Source organism: Furipterus horrens, unplaced genomic scaffold (assembly GCF_987537825.1).
Source record: "Furipterus horrens unplaced genomic scaffold, mFurHor1.1.pri manual_scaffold_7, whole genome shotgun sequence".
NCBI classification, from domain to species: domain Eukaryota; kingdom Metazoa; phylum Chordata; class Mammalia; order Chiroptera; family Furipteridae; genus Furipterus; species Furipterus horrens.
The window spans coordinates 107,440,354-107,462,648 of record NW_028327177.1 but is presented as its reverse complement, the minus strand read 5'-3'; the positions used below and the strand labels follow the sequence as shown (position 1 = coordinate 107,462,648).

At 43.0% G+C, this 22,295-nt stretch overlaps 1 protein-coding gene across 1 annotated transcript in view; it reads left to right on the top strand.

Annotated features, from left to right (window-relative positions):
• The window catches only part of GRK7 (G protein-coupled receptor kinase 7), a 29,725-nt gene extending 10,895 nt beyond the window's left edge, over positions 1–18,830 (top strand). The window contains exons 3-4 of the mRNA XM_090282971.1: positions 15,338–15,612; positions 18,438–18,830. Of these exons, the coding sequence (XP_090139097.1) occupies positions 15,338–15,612; positions 18,438–18,774 (612 nt within the window). The 3' untranslated portion in view covers positions 18,775–18,830. The remainder of the gene's footprint in view (positions 1–15,337; positions 15,613–18,437) is intronic.
• The last annotated feature ends 3,465 nt before the right edge of the window (positions 18,831–22,295 follow it).

Sequence of the window (22,295 nt, the reverse complement as noted above, 5' to 3'; positions counted from 1 at the left end):
GTCTGAGCAGTGTCCCTGGAAATCTGTCCCTCTGTTTCCAAGCTCTGATCTCCTCAGTGTTGACCTCACTGTCAGGCAGGCCCTCCTCACTTAGAGGCCCCCAGCAGCTCCACACATATCCTGCCAACTGAGCAACCCCTGTGGAAAGAAAACACTTCTTCATAATCAGCGCCTTCACAATTCCTAGGGAAGACTCTTAATGGATAACTCATGTCACGTGCTCACCCGCAACCAGTTCTACTGGCCAGGCTGAGAGCACTGCTGTTCCCAGGAGCCAGGGAGAAGGTCTGTCCCATCTAAATCCTATGAACTCACAGCAGAGAAATGCAGTCTCCAGAGGAAAATCAGGATGAAAGAGAATGGGAAATAAATGTCAGTTAGGCAAAAACAGTGAATGCCTCTCATAACTGCAGTTACCTCAATGATTTAAAAAGTTCAGAAGCTTTCTGACCTCTTAATCAAATGGTAATGGAATCTAGATCCCTTATAAAAGCTTCAATGAAGTAGGGACTAGTTTTAGCTCCATTTTGCAGATGGAGAAATTGAGACTCAAGAGAGGTTAAGTTACCCACCCAAAGTCCCATCACTAGGATGTTATAAGAACCAGTTATGTCAGATTCAAGGGCACTTACCGTTTTTACTCCACCTTGTTCAGTTTCCACACAGGGCAGATGTGGCCTATGGTTTTCAATGCTGTAAAAGGCTCTCCACTCAGGAAAACTCAGAATAAGTGCATTAGTGTCTGGTCCGATGTGGACACCAGCCACAAGTCTGGCTGGCCCACTGACCCAGTTAAGACTTCGGAAGACAAGCAGCCTCACCTACACAAAGAACAATGCGACTAAGTCTCAGAGCTGCACACACAGGCACAATGTCATTCACCATGGTCCCAGCCACGGTCTAAGTTCCCTTGTAATAAATGTGATAAGTGTGCCTGCCTGTTCCCAGCTGACATCTACACGCACACAATAAAACAAATTCACATCACATCTTAGAGACTCCAGGAGAATATAATAGGAAAATTGGGCAGTGGAGCTCATGCTGGGACTTTTCAGATTCAGCATTCCATATGGAGAACAGTGACCTTCAAACTGCGTGGAATACGAGTCCTTAGAACTAAGACAGGAGTGGGAATAAAGTTAAAATAATGACCCAAAAGTTTGCATATGCTGGGTTACCTTGTCCTGCCTTGAAGCCTCTGACCAACTCCTTACATTCAAAAGGATAAGTGACAAAGGTTGGGCATTGTTATATTTCTTTTAAAGCCTCTTTTATACTGAATACAGTGCTATAGACACATTGAATATGTGATTTTTTAAAGATCACTGAATGTATTTCAACAGAAGTTAACACCTACACACATCACAACCATTATGATCCTGTTCTAAAATATTTTCTTTTTGAAATTTTTAATTTGTATTTTATTGATTATGCTATTACAGTTGTCCCAGTTTTCCTCCCTTGGCCCCCCTCTGCCCAGTACCCGCCTTCCCTCCAGCATTACTCTCCTTAGTTCATGTCCACGGGTTGTGCATATAAGTTCTTTGGCTTCTCCATTTCCTATACTATTCTTAACATTCCCCCTGTCTATTTTGTATCACCAATTATGCTTCTTAATACCTGCACCTTTTCCCCCACTCTCCCCCTTTTCCCTCCCAGCTGATAACCCTCCAAATGATCTCCATATCTATGATTCTGTTCCTGTTTTGGTTGTTTGTTTAGTTTGTTTTTGTTTTGATTTTTTAGATTCAGTTGTTGATTGTTGGTTGTTGTCATTTTACTCTTCACAGTTTTGATCTTCTTTTTCTTAAATAAGCCCCTTTAACATTTCATGATGGCTTGATGATGATGAATTCCTTTAACTTTACCATGTCTGGGAAGCACTTTATCTGCCCTTCCATTCTAAATGATAGCCTCGCTGGATAGAGTAATCTTGGTTGTAGGTTCTTGCTTTTCATCACTTTGAACACTTCTTGCCAGTCCCTTCTAGCCTGCAAAGTTTCTTTTGAGAAATCAGCTGACAGTCTTATGGGAACTCCCTTGTAGGTAACTCTCTGCTTTTCTCTTGTTGCTTTTAAGATTATTTCTTTATCTTTAAGCTTTAACATTTAATTATGATGCATCTTGGTGTGGTCCTCTTTGGATTCATCTTGTTTGGTCTGTACTTCCTATTTCCCTTTGCCAAATTAGGGAAGTTTTCTTTCATTATTTTTTAAAATAAGTTTTCAATTTCTTGCTTTTCCTCTTCTGGCACCTCTATTGTTTGGATGTTGGGACATTTAAAGTTGTTCCAGAGGTTTCTAAGCCTCTTCTCATTTTTTTTTTTTTTTTAATTCTTATTCTCCGTTCTGTACAGGTTGATTGTTTCTTTCTTTCTTTTGTTCCAAATTATTGATTTGAACCCCAGCTTCCTTCCCTTCACTGTTGGTTCCCAGTATATTTTTCTTTATTTCACTTAGTGTAGCCTTCATTTCTTCCTTTATTTTGTGGCCATATTCATTGAGCTAGGTTCCCTGGAAATGGACTTTGAGACAGATTTACACGTGGGAGATTTATTAGGGTGCACTTCCATGAGATATGTGCATGTGGAAGGCATGATTGGGCAAAGAGAAAAGTTGACCCACAATGAGGCAGTCCTTCAGCAAGCTTTGGAATTGGCAAGGTTCTGCCAAATGTCCCAAGTCAAGGTGGGGTCCAGGCTTTTATATTCCTCCATAAGCCAATCAGTGACCTTGGCCAGCTGCCAGAATGGAAGAACTTGGGCGAGGCAGTTCCCTGCTGCAGAGGACAATTCCCAGGGTTGGGTGCAGCTATGAGCCATCAGCAGTCAATGGTCCCAGCCAGGGATGGTTACATAATTTTGGGGGCTCATGGCAAGAAGAAAATGTGGGGCCCCTTATTCAGATATATCAGGAAAAAGCTTTCTCCTCTCTTCCATATTCAATCTTTCAACTAGTCATAGTGGGTTTTTTGTTTTTTATTATTTAATGTCACACTCTCTCAGGCTTGGAGATACGTGAGGCATGAGTGGAGACCCTCGCAGATGCCCAGGGCCCCATCCCACAACTGGACCTGAGGAAGCAGTTGGCTGACCCAAGCCCTCCCTGCAGCTGGGTTCAGGCCCCCACCAGGGGCAGAGGGTAGCAACAGTTGCTGAGCAGAGACTGGGGAGCAGATAGCCAAGAACCCATCACTGGGAGGCAGGAAGGTGACAGCAGGTAGGATTCTACACGTGCAAGCGGAGGCACCAAGACCTGGACGCATACTCCATTGTCTCATGGGATTTAACTTACAAACTACAAATTCAAAAATTTGTCAAGACAGCCTTCAAAACCTCTGCTGTCTGCTATGCAGGGGAGCAGCTGCATCCTGCTGGTGGACCTCACCTTGCTCTGCACCTGCAGGCGGGCCACAGGGGAGGACAACAATGAGATCTTCACGGATGTCCTACGAACGCTGCTGGTGGGGTCCCTAGAGGACTGTGTGAGGGGCCCCTGGGCAAGCACGATGTCAATGCAGATGCCAAGGTGGCTGTGACCGAGCTCAAGTCCTGCAGAGATGTCCTATAGCCTGTGCTGCTGGTGCAAGTGCTGGGCAGTGCCTAGCAGACCCCAGACATGGCTCCAAGAGACTATAGGCCCAGCTACAAAAGCAGCCATGGTCACACTACCCCACTACCACTTCACCGTGTGTGAATTTATCCTCACATTTTTCCCTCAATAAAGCTTCCTGCAGCCGAACATCATTAAACCACAGCAGAGGGTTGCTTATGAGCACAGGGCCCTGTTCAACTGCACTAGCTGGCCCTGGTCCCAGCAGCCAGGGAGCGGCAGCCAAGAACCTGAATTGGGGATCTGGACAGAGCACGTCAGGCAATGGGATTAGCTGGTGCAAAGTACCTGTTGCTTAGGGGAAAGTGAAAGGGAGCCAGGAAATGAAAAGCATGAAGCAAGAGGAAATGTGGTTCAAATGAAGCTGGAGAGGCAGCAGGGGCCACACCAAGCCTGGCATTGTGGGCCATGTAAAGGACTGGTGTTTTGCCTAAGAGAACCAAAAAACCTTTGAGAGGATTTAACCAAAGGGGCAACATCCTCAGAATTCTGTTTTGAAAAAATCACTCCATCAGAAGTGAGAACATATCAGAGGGGCTTTCAGGTGGATTGTGGTCATTTGTCATCCAGGTGAGAGATGATGGCAGCTCAGCCCACAGAGGGGGTGGAGGGTGGATACAGAGAGCAATGCATAAACTGGGAGGGGACCTCAGAATGAACAGGCCTCAGTGATGCCTTGGATATGGGGTAAGGGAAAGAGGGGTGTCTGAGGTGATTTATTAGGTGACATTTTGTTGCTGGTGCAGACTTGGCCGGACCTTGAGTACAACAGGGAACCAAGCAAACAAATGCCTGCCTTCACAAAGCCCCAGGATGGGCAAGAGAGCCACTAGTAAAAGGGCAGTGACAATGCAGTGTGGTCAGAGCTGTCCAAGTTGGGTGCATAGGAGGGTACCCAGCCTGGCTTGGGGACATGGGGTCAGAAAGGGCTTCCAGGAGGAAATGACAACCAAGTCAACACAAGACAAACAGAAGCTAGGCAGTCAAGGGATCAGCATAGGTCAGTGGTCCTCAACTGGGGGCGATTGGGGTCCCCAGGGGACATTTAGCAATGTCTGGAGATAGTTTTGGTTGTCATGACTGAAGAGTTGCTACTGGCAACTAGTGGGTAGAGGCCAGGGATGCTGCCAATGTCTTATAATGCCCAGCACAGCGCTAATCCCCAAAGAATGAGCTGGCCCCCAGTGTCCATGGTGCCACAATTGAAAACCCTGGCCAAGGTCAAGTCATGAAATGAGAATGTGAATTCAATCACAGAACGGAGTGTGGAGTCACAGGGTGTGAGGGGTGACAAAAAGTACAAATAGAGATACCAGACCCTATGAGGCTGGAGGAGTCAGACAAGGGCATTTGAACCCCATGCCAAGGGTGTTGGGAGCCACTGAAGGCTTTCAGGATTGGAAGTGACAAATCAGGACAGGGAGGAGGTGAAGCAGAGGGCTTGGGAAGTGAGTGGGCCAGCACATCATCAAGTCAACTGTGGAGGTGAGGAGAGGGCCAGAAGGCCTGCACGGCGCCCCGGAGGGACCTGTCATGCAACATGATGTGACCCAGGGACCAAAAGGTTGCTGCATCATCTAACTTGATATAGACACGTATTGGAAGCTCAGAACATCCATTCAGGTCAAGTGCAGCTGATGAAATATAGTCCGCAGGATCATGAGATGGAAGGAGCACGAGTGTGCCAATGGGTCTGCCACTTACTATGGCTGCTGTGTACAGACGCACAGGCTGACCCCTCACGGGGGACAGTGAGGACTGACGGCCAGCCCATGCTCCACACACCATGACATGCAAAGTGCCTTCTTCTAGAAGCCTCGTTGGCTGGCCATAGCTCTGCATGTGCCCCCAGACAAGCCATGCCTCCTCTCAGCCTGGTTAACACCACCTGCCTCTTAGGCTTGATGAGAAGATTAAGAAACAAGGTAGATAAATGCCTAGCGGAGGGTCAGCTACTTGCTAGGCAATCAAGAAATGACTGTTTTGATTATTCTACAAGAAGCCAAGTGCCACCCCATCTGTCCCCATCCCCACTGTTGCATTGTTTCCGCCTCATCTCACAGGCACTGTAACTGCTCCAGTGACCTTTGCAGCTGTGCTTTGTCCTCTGAAAGGCACGGGGAGCCAGCAGGAGCCCCCGGCTGCACCCCAGGGTGGGGGGAGTGGGCGAGGGTGCAGATCACCTCTAGGCAGAGCCGAGCAGGCACACACAGTTGTCTTGCTCCCTCAGCCTCGTGGACCTTCACTTGTGGTTTTATTTGGAGCATCTTGCAGGCACCATGGAAAATATGCCTCAGCCCGCTGCTGGATGGATTTACAGAACATGAAACCACCAAAGAACACACTTCACTGGAAGAATCACAACTACTGTATTGATCTCTGAATATGTGCCAGGCCTGTTTTTCAATCCGGTAGAGTCTTAGAGGCTTCTGGGTTTTCCTTCTGGCACAGCTGCTCTGCCTGAGACAACCAAAACCCAGGCTCGATGACCATCAGTGCTAACCTACTGAGCGCCTTGATATGTATCAGGCTTTTGGAAGGCACCCCAGTGTGCCTCATCACTCTCATCTTCATCACAGTCCAATGAGGTAAGAGCTGTGAGGCTCAGAGAGGTTGAGTAACTGGTACCAGGTGACCAGCTAATAATTGGTAAAGCTGGGATCTGAACCACAGCAGACTGACACACCAGGCTTTATAACTCACAAACCATTATTGCAGGGACCCCTCTTTTGGGTCCCCTGTGGGGGCTCTCTGAAACTGTGTCCTCCCACGGGTGTCAGAAAGAGCAGGAAGCCACCTCTGGTGAGGCTCCTGTTCCCCAGCCAGAAGTGGCAGGCGGTAAGAGACCCGCAGGCAGGTGGGAGAGGAGTAAAACGGGGGCCCGGGTGAGCAAGCCAGCACTGTGGAGGCTGCAGCGCGGGGCCCAGAACACAGGGGCGGGGCCTCGCAGCTAAGTCCCCTGGGGTCTCCGGCTGCATTCCTCTGAGGTCTGCAAAGGCCACCGCTTAAAGGCGCAGAGGAGCAACTGGGAACGAGAACAAAGCGGCCAGGCCCCCCTCGGAGGAAGGAAGGAGCGAGCCCCAGGAAACAGCTGATAGCGCTAAGCTCAGCTTGTTTTTTTCCTCTGCTCAACAGTTCTCCTGCCACGGCAAACAAAAGATGTACATTCTGATTCCCTCTTCTGTTTGGATTGTGCTGTCGAGTGGATCTGGTTTGTGATGAGCTGGGGGGCGGAGCGGGGGGAGAGACATTCGCAGGCCGTTTCTTGCTACACTGGACAGTTCGCAGGGCCGATGCTAAGGCCCGGCCGCCTGAAAACACAGAGAGAGCTTCCTTTTCTGGGTTTCTCCCCACCTGGTCATCAGATCCAGCCTGGCCTGGACACACCAGGGGCATGACACCAGTATTTCTTCTAATGATGGAATTGAAGGTTGCCAACTTTTCGAATTCAGTGAAAGCTGGAAGTTTACTCCTGACCTTGACCTTGAAGAACCTTCACATACGTGCAGGTGCACACCCACACACTTTTTATGGATGTATAAAACTATTAAGAAGTGAACTGTGCCCTCTCAGATCCACCGAAAGGCCCCTCCCTGTTTTCATCATCTCCAAGGTCACAGTCTATGTTGGAACTGCCCTGGGTGCAGAATCCACCCAACCTGGGCCCTGCCACTTAGCCCCTGCGACCCAGGGGTGAGAGTGACAACAGCAACCGGGTGGGTGGAAACCAGCAATGTCAAGGGTATCGGCACAGGTCCCAACAGACTGGCTCTGATCCTGATCCCACCTTAGGGTGTCCACCGCCTTCAATGTCTGGACACCTGTAGGTGACAGATGGCCCTGATGGAACCTAGCAATCCACATACAATGACCGTGGTAGACGGACTTCTTGCTGCCCCCCTCCCGTGGTGGGGGGATGACAGTAGGGAAGAGGACGGTCACTAGGCACCCTCAACCCTGTGAGGTCTAATGCTCAAGGACCTGCGATGCTGGATATACACTGTTTTGCCTAACCAGGTGCTGACTGTGTGAGTCTGCCAAAGGGTACTATAAAACCAAAAGCAAAATAAAATGAAGCAAAAGAAAAAAAACAAAACAAAAAACAGACAAACCACACACAAAAACCTCCACTAAGAGTTCTGTGGCTGCTGACACTTGAGTGATCCCTGCAGCCCTGGCAATGGCAGTCTGGTCACAAGTACTGAAAGCAACTGTTTTGATGGCACAGAGATTGATATGCAGGGGCCCTTTGTAACTGCGGGAGTTAAACTGAGCCAGGGAGGTCAGCTTGGTTGGACCCTGCCCCATGCTGCTTGGCCCGTTCTCTCCTCCCACCCTGCTCTGAGGAGGCCGTTCACATGCAGAAGATAATCGGCACAAAGGGCAGGCAATTAATTTTTTCAGCTGGAGGTTGCGATGGAATTTGGGTGCTTAGACTCCAGCGTGCGCCTCTCATTCCATTCTTCTCCTCTGTGAGATACCTCCACTCTTCAAGGAGGTGGTGCCCTTCCAAATTCCACCACAACATTTTCTGTCCTTAGGGCCAAGAGGCAAATTTAGTCCTGAAAATTATTTGGAATGTATCTCGGGCTACTCTGCTGTCTCCTGCCTTTTCCACTACACCAACAGGCTATAGAGCTGTAAAGAGGCGGCCAATTCTTCATTCATTTCCTTGGGGAGGGAGCAAGCAATGTGTTCCCAGAGTACCGCCCACCCTCGCCTCCCAGCAGCCTTCATGTGGAGCAGCCAGCCCAGCCAGCCTCTGGTGAGCAGAGATACAGGCAAAGAATGGAGAACTTGGGAAAAGGGGAAGGGAAGCAGCCTCAGCAAGAATGGACCAAGGCGAGCACTTAAGGATGTGGCAAATGGGGAGACAGAAGGAGGGGCTCTAAAGGGAGAAAATGAATCCTGAAGGAGAAGTAGAGGGGTAAGAAAAAGCCACCTCACCTACTTCTGTTGAGGCAGTGTAATGCAGTGGGTCACAGTGCAGACCTGGGTGTGAATCTTGGGTGAGTGACCTTGAGCGAGATTTAACCTCTCTGCAGTTCAGGTTTCTAGCCTGCAAAATGGGAGATAAAACAGGCTCCATCTCATAAGATTATCAGGAAGCTTAAACAAGAAATTCATGTAAAGCACTTGAGAAAATATTGAGCATGTAATAAGCACTCAGTAAGTACTGTCCGTTATTATTTCTCATTTCTCTCCCGGCACGTGTCTCACCGTCCTTTCTCAGGACAAGGCAAGTTCTCTACTTTTACTTTGCAGCTTCCACTGAGCAACTGATGTTTATCTGGTGTCCTGATCAGTGATTTTAATCCTTAAAGTCACTCACCTCTGAAATTTGCTCACTGGAAGCGTGCCACACACGGAGCAAGTTCACGGTAAATGTTGTTGAGTAGAACTTACCAATCACCGCCGTCTGAACTGCAGTTGGATGCTGTTTGTGCTCTTTCTTTGTGCCTCTCCCAACCCAGCAGAAGAGACTGAACCAGACAGAGGCTGGATAGGAACATAGAGCCCAACTGAGAGTTAAGGACAGTGAAATACTATATACAGGGAGACCCTTAGACCCTTCACCACCTCGGCTGCCAGAATGACAGTGAGCAAACTGACACCTCCCAGGCAGGATATTGGAGGCTTTCTATAAGGGAACTGAACAGTCTAACAAAAAAGGCCAATGGAGAATCACAGGTGAGGTCCCCACTGAAATGGACTGGCAGGATCACCCTACAGTGCAGCCCATCCATTGACCAGCTGGCTTCTTGTTAACTTTATAGTGCTGCGCTCTTACGTGTGAACAAATAGTCAAAGATCGCTTGTCATTTCAAAAACTCTCTAAAATGAAAGACAATGCCAAAAATAAAAAAACAAAACCAGAAGAAAGAAACTTGTAGAAAACAGAAACAATGCAGAAACTAGGAGAGACCATTTTTTAAAACTTATTTAATATCCTTTGAGATTTAAGAGAAGACATTGCATCCATGAAACAAGAACATGTGCTCTAAAATAAGGAACATTCAGAGAAAAGCAAGGATATTTGGAAATAAAAAAAAAAACTAATATGTTTTGTACAACATACATGAATCTTAAAAACAGTATCTAAAAAAAGAAGTCAGACACAAAAATGTATATAACATTCAATTCCATTTATATGAAATCCAAGAACAGACAAAACTAATTGATGGTGACAGAAATCTGAAAGTGGTTGTGTGGGACGTGGGGAGGAGAAGGCACTAGAAGGGGCGTAGGGAACTGACTTGGATGAAAATGTGCTGTATCTTGTTTTGGTGGCATTCACGTGGGTATATTCAATTATCAAAATTTATTTAGCTGAATGAGATCTGTGCACATTAATTTATGTTAATTACATGTTAATAAAAACTTATCTTCAGAAATAAATAGTTCAGTAGAAAAATTCAGCCTCTAGATCTAACTATGAATGTACAGAAAATACAAAAAACAAAGGATCAAGTTAAATGATACCACAGAGGTGCAGTCAGCAAAACCTGACTGTGGCACATTCTACAGTTTAGATAGTTTTTTTTCCATTAAAAACTTACAGGGGCTAGTAACAGACAAAGGAAGAACTGATATATTCACAGAGATTTAAGAGATACATCAATCAATCACATAGTATGAAGCATATTTGAGTCCAAATTTAAACAAACTGTTTAGAGAACAAATTTACAGGACAACTGGAAAAGTGTTAACATGTCCTGATATTTGATAATATTAAAGAATTATTGTTATTTTTAAGTGATAATGGTATTGTAGTGCTTGTTTTTTGGATTTTTTAAAGCAAGCTTATTTCTTAGAGATTTATAATGAAATACTTACAAATGATACAAGGTCTAAGGATATTTCCTGGGGCAGTGGGAGTGGACAGGGGTACAGAACAATGTATGTAATATGTAATTTGGGTGACCATATATTCCAGTTTGCCTGGGACAGTCCCAGTTTATATCTGTTATCCATCCCTCTGTTGATCCATTAACCCATCAGATCTTTTATGTATTTCCACATGAACTTCCTTTCTTTCTCCCAACCCTCAGCACCTTCACCTTGCTCATATCACATGACCACCCGAGATGCAAAGAATGCTGGGAGGTGGAGTACTTAGCCTTCTGGCCTCTCTAATAGAAGGCTATAAGGGAAAAGGAAGACTGGGAATAGCCTTTTGCTGCCGCGGCTTACAACGTTTCTCAGACTCATCCACATCTCCCCTCCAGTCCCTCCTCCTACCATTGCATCCCATGGACCTTACATTCCGAAGTGCCAAATTTCTTCAAGTCTCCTGAACACCTCACATGTTTCTTGAGTTCATCTCTTGCATATGCCCATTAGTGACACATTCTTCTCTCATGATTCTGCTCAGGTGTTGCTATTCAGTGAGGTATTTACACACACACACACACACACACACACTCTGTGTTTGCTTTATAAGCATCCCATATGGCATTTACCCTACTTGACCAAATTAACCTTTTGTCCTGTCTGTCTCAACCAGCTCTCGAGGGCAGGAGCCAAGCCTTATATGGCTTGGTATCCCTAGAACTCACTTCAGGGCATGGCTCAGTAGTGAACGGAAGACATCCAGTTACCACCTTTACGGTTGTTTGTGTGACAAACATTTTGTTGGGAATGCACCAAGTGAGGCAGTAAGTAGCTGGTTTGGATACAAAGATGAGTAATTATAGCCTGGGCCTCAAAGTAGCCTACAATAATACCCTTTTGTCTGGGCAAATGCAAAACTAGACAAGACACTGGGACAACTGATGTAAACTGGGACTGTTCCCAGGCGAACTGGAATATATGGTCACCCAAATTACATGTGACACACGCTGCTTCTGTGAAGACAGCAGTGCCGTGCTGACTCATGCCCAGCCTGTCAGACCCCAGTCACTTCCAGGATTTTCTTGTACAAGTCAATTACTCCTCATTAGTGCTTGGGTCATTTAACTTTTTTTCTTGTTATCCATGCAAAATTATTAGAAAAGCAATATTCCTAAAGCACATAAAATATACTTAAGCAATTAGAAAATATCACATAAGAAATAGCTAAAACACTTTCCATCCTTTTTCATGTATTGAAATGCATATTAATAATCAGTATGCGAAACCCATTACATATATAAATTTCTTGATATCAACACTAGGCTTTGGTCTTTTGTCTTTATTGATGGGCATTGTGGGTGTTTCCAACTTGTGATCATTATGAATAATGCAGCTAAGTATATCTTGAAATAGATCCCCTTTTTTCCCTTCTGACTCATTTCTTTGGGGTACATACTCCGAAGTTAAGTAACCTGGTTGAAGGTCAGAAACTGTTGGTACATCTGACTTTCTATTGCTCTAAATCTTACTGCTCTCCTAAAAGTCTGGGTCAGTTTACAGAGCACATTTTTTTTCTCACAACTCTGTCAATAATTCATATTATCATTTTTATGAACTAATATAAACTCATTGTCATTTTAAGGTGTTCTTTGTTTGCATTTTTAAAATTTTTATTTATTGATTTGAGAGAGAGAAACATCTATTTGTTATTCCACTTACGTATCCTGACCAGGGATCAAACCTGTCACCTTGACGTATTGGAACGATGCTCTAACGAAGTTAGCTACCTGGCCAGAGCTCTTTATTTGCATTTTTACTGCCATAGATGTTACACATTATACTTTAATCAAAATCAATTTAATTTTGGGGAAAACATACTATAATGTAAATATATATTTAATCATTACAAGGTATGTTGTAGGTCTTCATTAAAAATTTGTTGAATAAATGAATGTATTGAAATCACACATAGTCACAAAAAAAAAGACAAATACTGCATGATTTCAGTTCTAGAAGGTCCCTAGAGTAGTAAAATTCCTAGAGACAGAAAGTGGTCACCAGGGGCTGAGTAATTATTGTTTAATGGGTAATAGAGTTTCAGTTTTGCAGTTTTGGAGATTTGTTGCATGGTGGTGTGAATGTACTTAATTCTCTTTAACTGTACATTTAAAAAATGATTAAGATGATAAATTTTATATCATATGTATTTTACAAAAATAAATAAATATGAATATTATATATATACATTTTTTGTTTAACCCAGTGGTTAAAAATGTATTGTCAGAAGTGTGCTTAAAATATATAGTCATGCATGTTAACTAGTTTCATGTGTGGGATTCTCTAGATTAAAATGACTGTTAATTTTTTTTCTTAGTATATTTTATTGATTATGTTGTTACCATAGTCCCAATATTATTTTCCCTTTGCTCTCCTCTGCCCAGTAACCCCCTTCCCTCTAGGAATGCAAACGCCCCCCCCCCCCCCGCCTTAGTTCATGACCATGGATTGTGCATATAAGTTCTTTGGCTTCACCCTTTCCTATACGTATTACTCTTAACTCCCCCTGTCTATTTTGTACCAACCAATTATGCTTCTTAGTCCCTGCACCATTTCCCCGTGTCTCACCCTTCCCCCTCCTAGCTGATAGCCCTCTAAATGATCCCCATACCTATGATTCTGTTTCTATTCTGGTTTGCTTAGTTAGATTTTGTTTTTATTTTTTAGATTCAGTTGTTGATAGTTGTGTTTGTTGTCATTTTAATGTTCATAATTTTGATCTTCTTTTTCTTAAGTAAGTCCCTTTGACATTTCATATAATAATGGCTTGGTGATGATGAACTCCTTTAGTTTTGCCTTGTCTGGGAAGCCCTTCATCTGCCCTTCCATTCTAAATGTTAGCTTTGCTGGATAGAGTAATCTTGGTTGTAGGTCCTTGCTTTTCATCACATTGAATACTTCTTGCCAGTCTCTTCTTGCCTGCAAAGTTTCTTTTGAGAAATAAGCTGACAGTCTAATAGGCACCCCTTTTTAGGCAACTCTCTTCTTTTCTCTTGCTGCCTTTAAGATTCTCTCTTTATTTTGAAACTTCGGCATTTTAATTATGATGTGTCTTGGTGTGGTCCTCCTTGGGTCTAGCTTGTTTGAAACTCTCTGTGCTTCCTGGACTCGTATGTCTATTTCTTTTGCCAAATTTGGGAAGTTTTTTTCATTATTTTTTCATATAAGGTTTCGATTTTTTGTTCTTCCTCTTCTCTTTCTGGCACCCCTATGATTTGGATGTTGGCATGTTTAAAGTTGCCCCAGAGGTTCCTAAGCCTCTCTTCATTTTTTTCAATTCTTGTTTCCTCATTCTGTATTGGTTGACTGGTTTTTTCTTCCTTATATTCCAAATCATTAATTTGAACCCCAGTTTCCTTCCCTTCACCATTGGTTTTATGTGGATTTCCTTCGTTTCATTTAGCATAGCCTTCACTTCTTCCCTTACGTGTTTGCCATACTCAAGCATATCTGTCAAGCTTGTGAGCATCTTTATCACCAGTGTTTTGAACTCTTCATCTGTTAGGTTCGCTATCTCCTTGTCTGTGAGGTTGTCTATCTCCTCATCGCTTAGTTCTCCCACTGGAACCTTGATCTGTTATACCTTTTTGCCCATACTTCTCTGTCTCCTCATCTTGACAGGTTCCTGTGTTTGTCTCTATGTCTTAGGTAGAGCTATCACATCTGTTACACTTAAGGAGTGGAGCCTTTGATATTCATCAGTACAGGGTGACCCATTTCACCACGTTGTGGCGTTGTGTGTTGGGGAGGAGTCTGAGGGGGATCAATGCCGCTTGCTTAGAACTCACCCCTTTTCCAGGTACTTCTCCCACTTCTGTATGTGAGTGGCGCCTCTTTAGGTGTTGCCCTGGCCGTCGTTCCCAGAGTGGGGGGTTCTGCAGACATTCTAAGACCATGGGGCCCTTTAAACAAGCAGACTCTATTGAGAGACTGGCAATTTCTTCCTCCACCCCCACTCCCACTGGTATGCAATCAGAAACAATGAGGCTTTATTTTCCCTGGCACTGGAAACGTGAATGGTGTGGTCTGGTCTAGTGCTGGGAGCACTCCCCAGCTGTCCCTTCCGACCTTTTAAAATGTGTGACTGCGCTTTCTTCTGGCCTGCTGCTGCCGCTGCTGCCACCACACCGCATCCCCTCCACTCCGGCTCTGCACCCCAAACCTGTCTGGATGAATATTTCTTCTTTGTATCTTTGTTGGACTTAGATGCAGCTCGATTTTCTGGAACTTCTGGTTGTCTCTAGTTTTGAGGTAGTTGTAGTCCTTCTTAGTTGTGGAGGCCTCCATCTTGGCCAGAAGTCCATGACTGTTAATTTTTTAATGCAAAGACAGACTGAGATGTGTGATGTTAATATTACTGCATAGCAAATAGAGTAAGAAACATCGTAGATTAGACAACATTATGTGAACATTCAAAATTAGCACTAAAGTACTCAACCATAAAAAAATATTGCATCTAACTTTGTATTGTCTGTGATTTAAAACAGACAGAATTTAGGGGATTTTAGAGAATCCACTTGAACTGTTCACCTTACAGGTGAGGTGATGAGACTAAGAGAGGCCAGGTGATTTTCGCACTTCAAGAGCAGTCCCTTTTATTGTGCATTTCAGCCAAGTTATTTTTCTCTCTCATTGGCCAGCTGGATCTCCTGGCCTGCCCTGACTCGTGGGAATGCAGGGAACAGAATAGGTTAAACACATCACCACCCCAAGTAAAATGGGGTTTCCTTAACAAGGACAGAAAAGGAGAAATGGTTTTGGATAGACGATCAGAGTCTATTACACTCAAATTAGTGTTTGTTTATTTTTCTTTGCTTTTTGCTTTGGTGTTACAGGCTGGAACCAGTGGTTACATGGCTCCTGAAATCCTAATGGAAAAAGTGAGTTACTCCTATCCTGTGGACTGGTTTGCAATGGGATGCAGTATTTATGAAATGGTTGCTGGAAGAACACCATTCAAAGATTACAAGGAAAAAGTCAGTAAAGAGGATTTAAAGCGAAGAACTCTGAAAGAAGAGGTCAGGTTCCAACATGATAGCTTCACAGAGGAAGCAAAAGATATTTGCAAACTCTTCTTGGCTAAGAAAGCAGAGCAACGTTTAGGAAGCAGGTAAACTCCCATAAAATAGAGATGATTAGTGGTGCCAGCATTGTCCATGGGGATTTGGAGAATACTTTGGATTAATGACAAAGCCTTGGGATCAAGTAGTATTATTATTTGCATAATAATAATGGTTAAGTATTTCTGATACTTTCAAACACTATGAGCACTCGACATAAAACAATCTCCAAAATATATTTTAAAGTGAAAAAGTGAGGTGTGAAACAGCAAACATAAAAAAGAAGAAAAAGAGTACATAATTTAAATAGTTACATAAGCTATTTTGAGCAGTGTATACAAGGAATGTATAGGATTGACTGCCTCTAATAAAGGGAAATTAGGGGTTGGTGCTAGGAACGCAAATGAGGATTTTCACTATAATATTTTATTGTCTTTTGAATTTTGGACCATGTGAAAAAATTATCTATTCAAAAATTAAAGCTCAGCCCTGGCTGCTGTGGTCAGTGGATTGAGCGTCGGCTTGCGAGCCAAGAGTCGCTGGTTTTATTCCCAGTCAGGGAGCATGACTAGGTTGCACATCAGGTCCCCAGTTGGGGGCGCGAGTGAGAGGCAACCACACAGTGATGTTCCTTTCCCTCTCTTTCTCCTTTCCCCTCTCTCTAAAAGTAAATAAATAATTTTTTTTTTAATTAAAGCTCAATGGGTTGGGATGCATATGAAAGGCAATCGATTGATGGAATTCTAGCTCTGTCCTTGTTCCGCCATACTTAAAATCTATCTGAAACCCACACCCCAACCTATCTGATACCTTAAAATGGTGAATATTGCTATGTAAATTATACCTCAATAAACCTTTTAAAATATATATCCTTAAAGCTTCAGTTTATTTCAGTAACCCTCTCTCAAGGCTCTTACTCCTCACACAGTCATTGGTCAATAGGTTCTAATAGATGGAAAGCCTGCATTTTCCTTTCTTTTAGATGGAGACTTGGTGGCCTTTGGAAGGAAAGAGAAACCTTGTAATATCTTGGGTGCAGCACTCCATCTCTGTCTTTTCAGTTGGGTTATAATGGGAAAAGTCCTAGAAGGCCTGGATGGCTTTTCTGGATGGGGCTGGATATCAGATGTATCCAACTGAGTTTCTCTTTTTCATAATAACATTCTATGACAATATTTCCTTTGAAAGATTCACTTCTATTTCCTTGCTTTCTCAAATGCATAGCTATTTATGAATGCAGAAGAGGCCCAGAGAGGTTAAAAATACAATTTAAAAACAGGTTGTTGTGGTGGTAATAAGTGACAACATAGGTGAAGGGCTTAACATTGTATTAGCTGAGAGTAGGCACTGAATAAATGTTAGTTATTGTCACCATTGTTAGTAACATCACTATTGTGTCATCTTACTGGGCAGAGTCTGCTTTAGTAATCACATGACGTAGTGGGGAGTCTCTAAGGGGATATATGAGGTAAGCCCTTAATCCTTTTCCTAAAAGCTTTTTAATAACTGGAATGAAAAATGTAACAGGAAAGACCATGAATGTGATTAATTTTTATTAAAGTTAATTTATGACAGAAATTTACTTCTTCCATAAAGGAAAGCATGGTTTAGTCAGACCAACACATTTATTCATATAGAAGGAAAAGAAAAAAATTTATTGACTCTGGTGCCACAAAACAGCCCCCTTTTTACTTTTTTGTGTGTGGTAAGCCACCACTAATATGATCCTTCCTTCCCTTTAAGGTGGGTGGGCTGGACTTTCTGACTTCTTCCTAATAAACAGAATATGGCAGAAGTAATAAAATGTCATTTCCAAGACTAGGTAATAAAAGTGCTGTGCCTTCTGTCTTGGACTCTCTATTTCTCTCTCTCTCTCTTCCTTTGACCATTTGCCCTGGGGAAAGCCAGCAATGTTACAAGGCAGCCCTGTGGAGAGGTTCACATGGTGAGGGATGGAGTGTCTTGCCAGTAATCATGTGAATGAGCTCAAAAGGAGATTCCTCCCCCCAACCTCAGGGGAACCTTCAGATGAGACCACAGCCCTGATCAACAGCTCCACTGCAACCTCCCAAGAGACTTTAAGCCAGAGGCACTCAGTTAAACCATGTCTACATTCTTGACCTACAGATAATTAATGTTTGTTGTTTTAAGCCACTAAATGTTGGGGCAATTTGATACATAGCAATAGGTAACTAATACAAGAGATTACACAGTTGGGAACATATACTTTTTCCCTTATTCTGAGACAAATATTAGAAAAATTTCTAACATAAGGAAGATTTGACCACAATAACCATAGTCTTGAGTACCAAACGTGCTCATTCATGCTACTAAAAACTACTAATGGATTTTTTTTAAGTCTTTAAAGATTATTGGGGCAGTTTGGGGAGGTAGGTGGGCTCCTAGAAATCATGTCATGTGAAGAGTGAGGAGATGTGAGTGTGGTCTTTTAAAATGTAAGTGGTGATCATGTGGAAAGAGACATATGAATTTGTTCTATATGACCCTAAAGGGCAGAGCAAGAGGCACAGACAGGAAGTTGCAGGCAAGCTGGTTCTAGCCCCATTGATTTTTGTTGGTGTTTTGTGGAAACACCAAGACTAAAGGTCATGTCAACTGCTAGACTCCTGAGAAATCACACCTACATGTGGAAGCTGTCTGCAAACAATGAAAATGCTACTGTCCATATATGATGGAATTGTGGGTGATTTTTGAAGTTATCATTTTTCTCAATTATTCTTTATGTCCTTATACTGTTTTTGTAATTAAAATGAAATTTGTTATGGGGAAAGTATGCTACACCCCTTGTACAATTAGAACATTTCTTGTTTTGGTTTGTTCTGTGTGTCCGGCTGACCGGCTCCTTTCTTCACAGAGAAAAATCTGATGACCCCAGGAAACACCCTTTCTTCAAACCCATCAATTTCCCTCGCCTAGAAGCAGGCCTTGTCGAACCACCATATGTGCCAGACCCTGCGGTGGTTTATGCCAAAGACATTGATGACATTGGAGATTTCTCTGAGGTCCAGGGAGTCGAATTTGATGATGAAGATGGGAAGTTCTTCCAAAGGTTTGCAACAGGTGCAGTCCCCATACCGTGGCAGGAAGAGATTATAGAAACAGGACTGTTTGAAGAACTAAATGACCCCAACAGGACTGCAGGTTGTGGGGCGGGTAACTCATCCAAGTCTGGTGTGTGTTTGTTATTGTAAGTTGTTCCCTCTACCAGACAGGCAGCAGGAGTCTCAGCTGACCTAGTCCGCGAATGTTCCTGTTAACCTAAAAATAAAAAAAAAGGCCTTTCATAGTGAGAGGCAACAAGCAGTTATTGAGATCCATAAGAGAATAGCTATTTCGGACACACTGATTCCGGCAGAAAACCAAATAGTGTTCCAATTAGGAGACAAAGACCACGGGTATTTACGAGAAAGAGAAGGGGAACAATTACATCAATAGAAGGAAGGCATTTCTATTGGTGCAGATCACATAACATAGTGATGTTAATGCTAAAGAATGTTTTTAATTTTTAATCCAGTAGTCATAATAACTGCTTTCTTGTTATCTTTGCAGTTTTTTGGGACATAACGTTACCCTAGGCTCAGTCGAACGATTATTTTGCCCAGTTCTAACATTCCAAGATTTGGTACATAAGATGTGCAAGGCCGTTCCTCTGGGATGGCATCTCCAGCTCCAATTTAGAGTGGCTCCCTTTATATTATTGTTTACATTACTAACACACAAAATTCTGTTAGAGAACTGATCAATCAGGAGGGGCCTTTCAATCATAAAGCAACTCAAAGGACAGGCAGGCTCACCACTTTCCTTCTCTCTCTTTCCTTCCTTCCTCCTCCTTTCCTTCTTCCCTCCTTCCTCCCTCCCTCTCTTGCTTTTTTCAAAAAGATGAGTAAAGTCTCAGTTTTCACTGAGGGCTGGGAAAAGGAACACTCAGGTTTATTTTGATAAACTAAAAGCATGAGCTCTCTACTATCATGTCCCTGAAAATTACATAAAGTCCTAGGGGCAGAGAAAGGAACTTTGTGGTGTGCCCAGAAAATGAGCATTTGCAATTCTTAGTAAATAATCATTTTAGTTTTCCTTTGTTTATATCCTTCCTTCCCTTTTATCTTTCAGTATTTCTTCTGCTTCTGTACTTACAAAAAGAGTTTGGTGCTGGAAATAAATATTGGTGATATTCTCTTTGTAAAAAGAAGTGAATTGTAATAGTTTGTCAATATTTCAAATAAAAAATAATTTTTAATTTACTGAAGTATTTTTTCATATTTTTGAACTTTTGTAACATTTTAGTGTTGAAACATTTTCAATGTGAATATATATAATGTCTGTGAATTATTCTGTAAATTGAGTCCTTTAAGTAATACCTACAAATTGCTTACACATATAATTCCATATTCTATTGGTTTCTAAACTTTGCTGAACTTCGGAATCATCCAGGGATCTTTTAAAAATACAAATGTCTGGCGCCCACCCCCAGATTTTAATTTGTCTGGGGTATAGCCTGAGCACCCAGTTTTTCAAAACCTCCCCAGGTGATTCTAATGTGCAACAAAGTTTAGGAGTTGTGGCCACATAGATTTAAATGTTATTACATATCCATCTTTGTTTTGGCTACTCAAAATTTCATTCATTCATTTACAGTAACTTTCCAATACCCCAAAACCATGTAATTTTGTCAATTGCAGTATAAATGAAACTGAAGAGAATCTTGCAGATTTTCCTGTCCTTACACACTTCAGTTCCTCATACATATCTTGGGAAGCAGATCTCTTGACTATTTCAATTCCTGAAAGGAGAAATATGGGCTTAGAAAACAGTTTGAACAAATGGTAGCCCTCATTTCAAGTGGCCGCCCAGGCAGCACTTTACTGTAGAATTAGCGCTTCTCAAGAGCACAGCCGGAATGAGAATTGTAAGCCTGCAAGAAATAGTTTATCTATGCATAAGGAAATCTCACTTGTCCCAATGATGAGAAGCCCGGTGGAAGTCATTTTAAGTTTTGTCCCTTGAGTAAGGGAGCCAAGCATTGCAAAAACTCAGGCCAAAACAATTTTGGTTAACAGGAATCCAGCTAACAGCGATCCTCAGCTACAAGACAGCATTAACTATATCTGGAACGAGTATAAAGAAACCTTCTTACAATGGAGTCCTGGGTCAGTGCACACACCACTCAGCCTCCTGCTCATCCTCCATCCTCAGAGAGTTCCTCGATGCTCCAAATCCCACCCTGGAGACACTGCAGAGTCCTGAGTCACCAAAGCACAATATAGGTATGTCCAAGAGATCCTTTTTCCTAAAGCAAGAAACTAGATTTAAATGTCATAAAACTTGATAAAATTTCAAACAAGTCTATTTTAACAAAAAAAAACTAATGAACAGTTAACAGAAATCCAATTAACCAGAGCATTCCAAGAGTAGAGGTCTCAGGATTTAGCTTTACAAACATTAGACATTTAAAAGTAATGTTTTTCCCTGCCTGGTGCGGCTCAGTGGAATGATTGCTGGCCTGTGAACCGGAGGGTCATGGGTTCAATTTCCAGTCAGGGCACATGGCTAGGTTGCAGGCCAGGTCCCCGATTGAGGGTGTGTGAGAGGCAATAAATGGATGTTTCTCTCCCACATAGTTGTTTCTCTCCCTCCCTCCCCTTCTCTCTAAAAAATAAAATTAAATAAATAAATAAATAAATAAAAGTAATGTCTTGTTCAGCTGTGAATGTGAAGAGCAGGGACAAAGGAGAGGGTGAGATACGCTGATACCCAAGGGTGTCCACACCCGTTCCACTCTGCCTCCCAGTGCTCCCAGTGTGCAAGAGTGAGCCGGCAGACATTGACTGAGTGCCTGTTGTATGCTGGGACACAGAGTGCTAGAGTTCTGAGTGTTCCTCCTGCAGCCTTGACTGGGACCGTGCACACACCACTCACACACACACACTCCAGGACAGTGCCAAAGGGTATCCCTTCAGCCCCTCTAGTTATGCCCCCACCAAGTCCCACTCGGACCCTCCAGCCCAGGCTGTCCTGTGACCAATGCCTCCTCAGGGCCGCACCTAGAAGATTCTTCTTTCCTTTTAAGGAAAATCACTTTTGTTGTTTTGTAACCTCTAAGGCATTTTGTAGGACACAAACAAGTTCAACAAGATGTGCTTTCTTCCCTGGGATCATCTGGACCCACCCAGCTCCTACGAGGATGCTCAGCTCTAAGTACTGGGAGAGCTTCTCTGTAAGGCCTTGCAGGGGCTTCTCACCTGAAGCTTAGTGCAGTGAGTCCCTAACACCAGGCATTCACATACCACCTCCCTAATTTTTGTCATGACCAAGGGCCTCCTATTCTCTAATTTCTTTAATGTTTTGTTTAAGTCAACATTCTTTTTTTTTTAACTCACTTCCAACTTCAATCTTGTGCTCAGCAATAGATCCATGCAGTCACATATTGATGTGCTAGTTATGTTTTCTCCTACTACACATGAAAATAAATGCAGAAATATTGAAAATAATAAAATTAAAGTAATGTCTTATTGCACTGGTTCCTTAATGTGAATGTCTACTGCTTTCAATAAACTTTAAATATAAACCTGTGTTTCATTTCTTAGAACTAACTCAAGAAAATAATCGAATATGACAACTGTACTCAAATCATCACCAAGTAAGGATGTGTTGAGCTCTGATTATGTGTTGAGCCCTATACTGGGTAGTGTTGCAGATGCCAAAGAGAAATAAG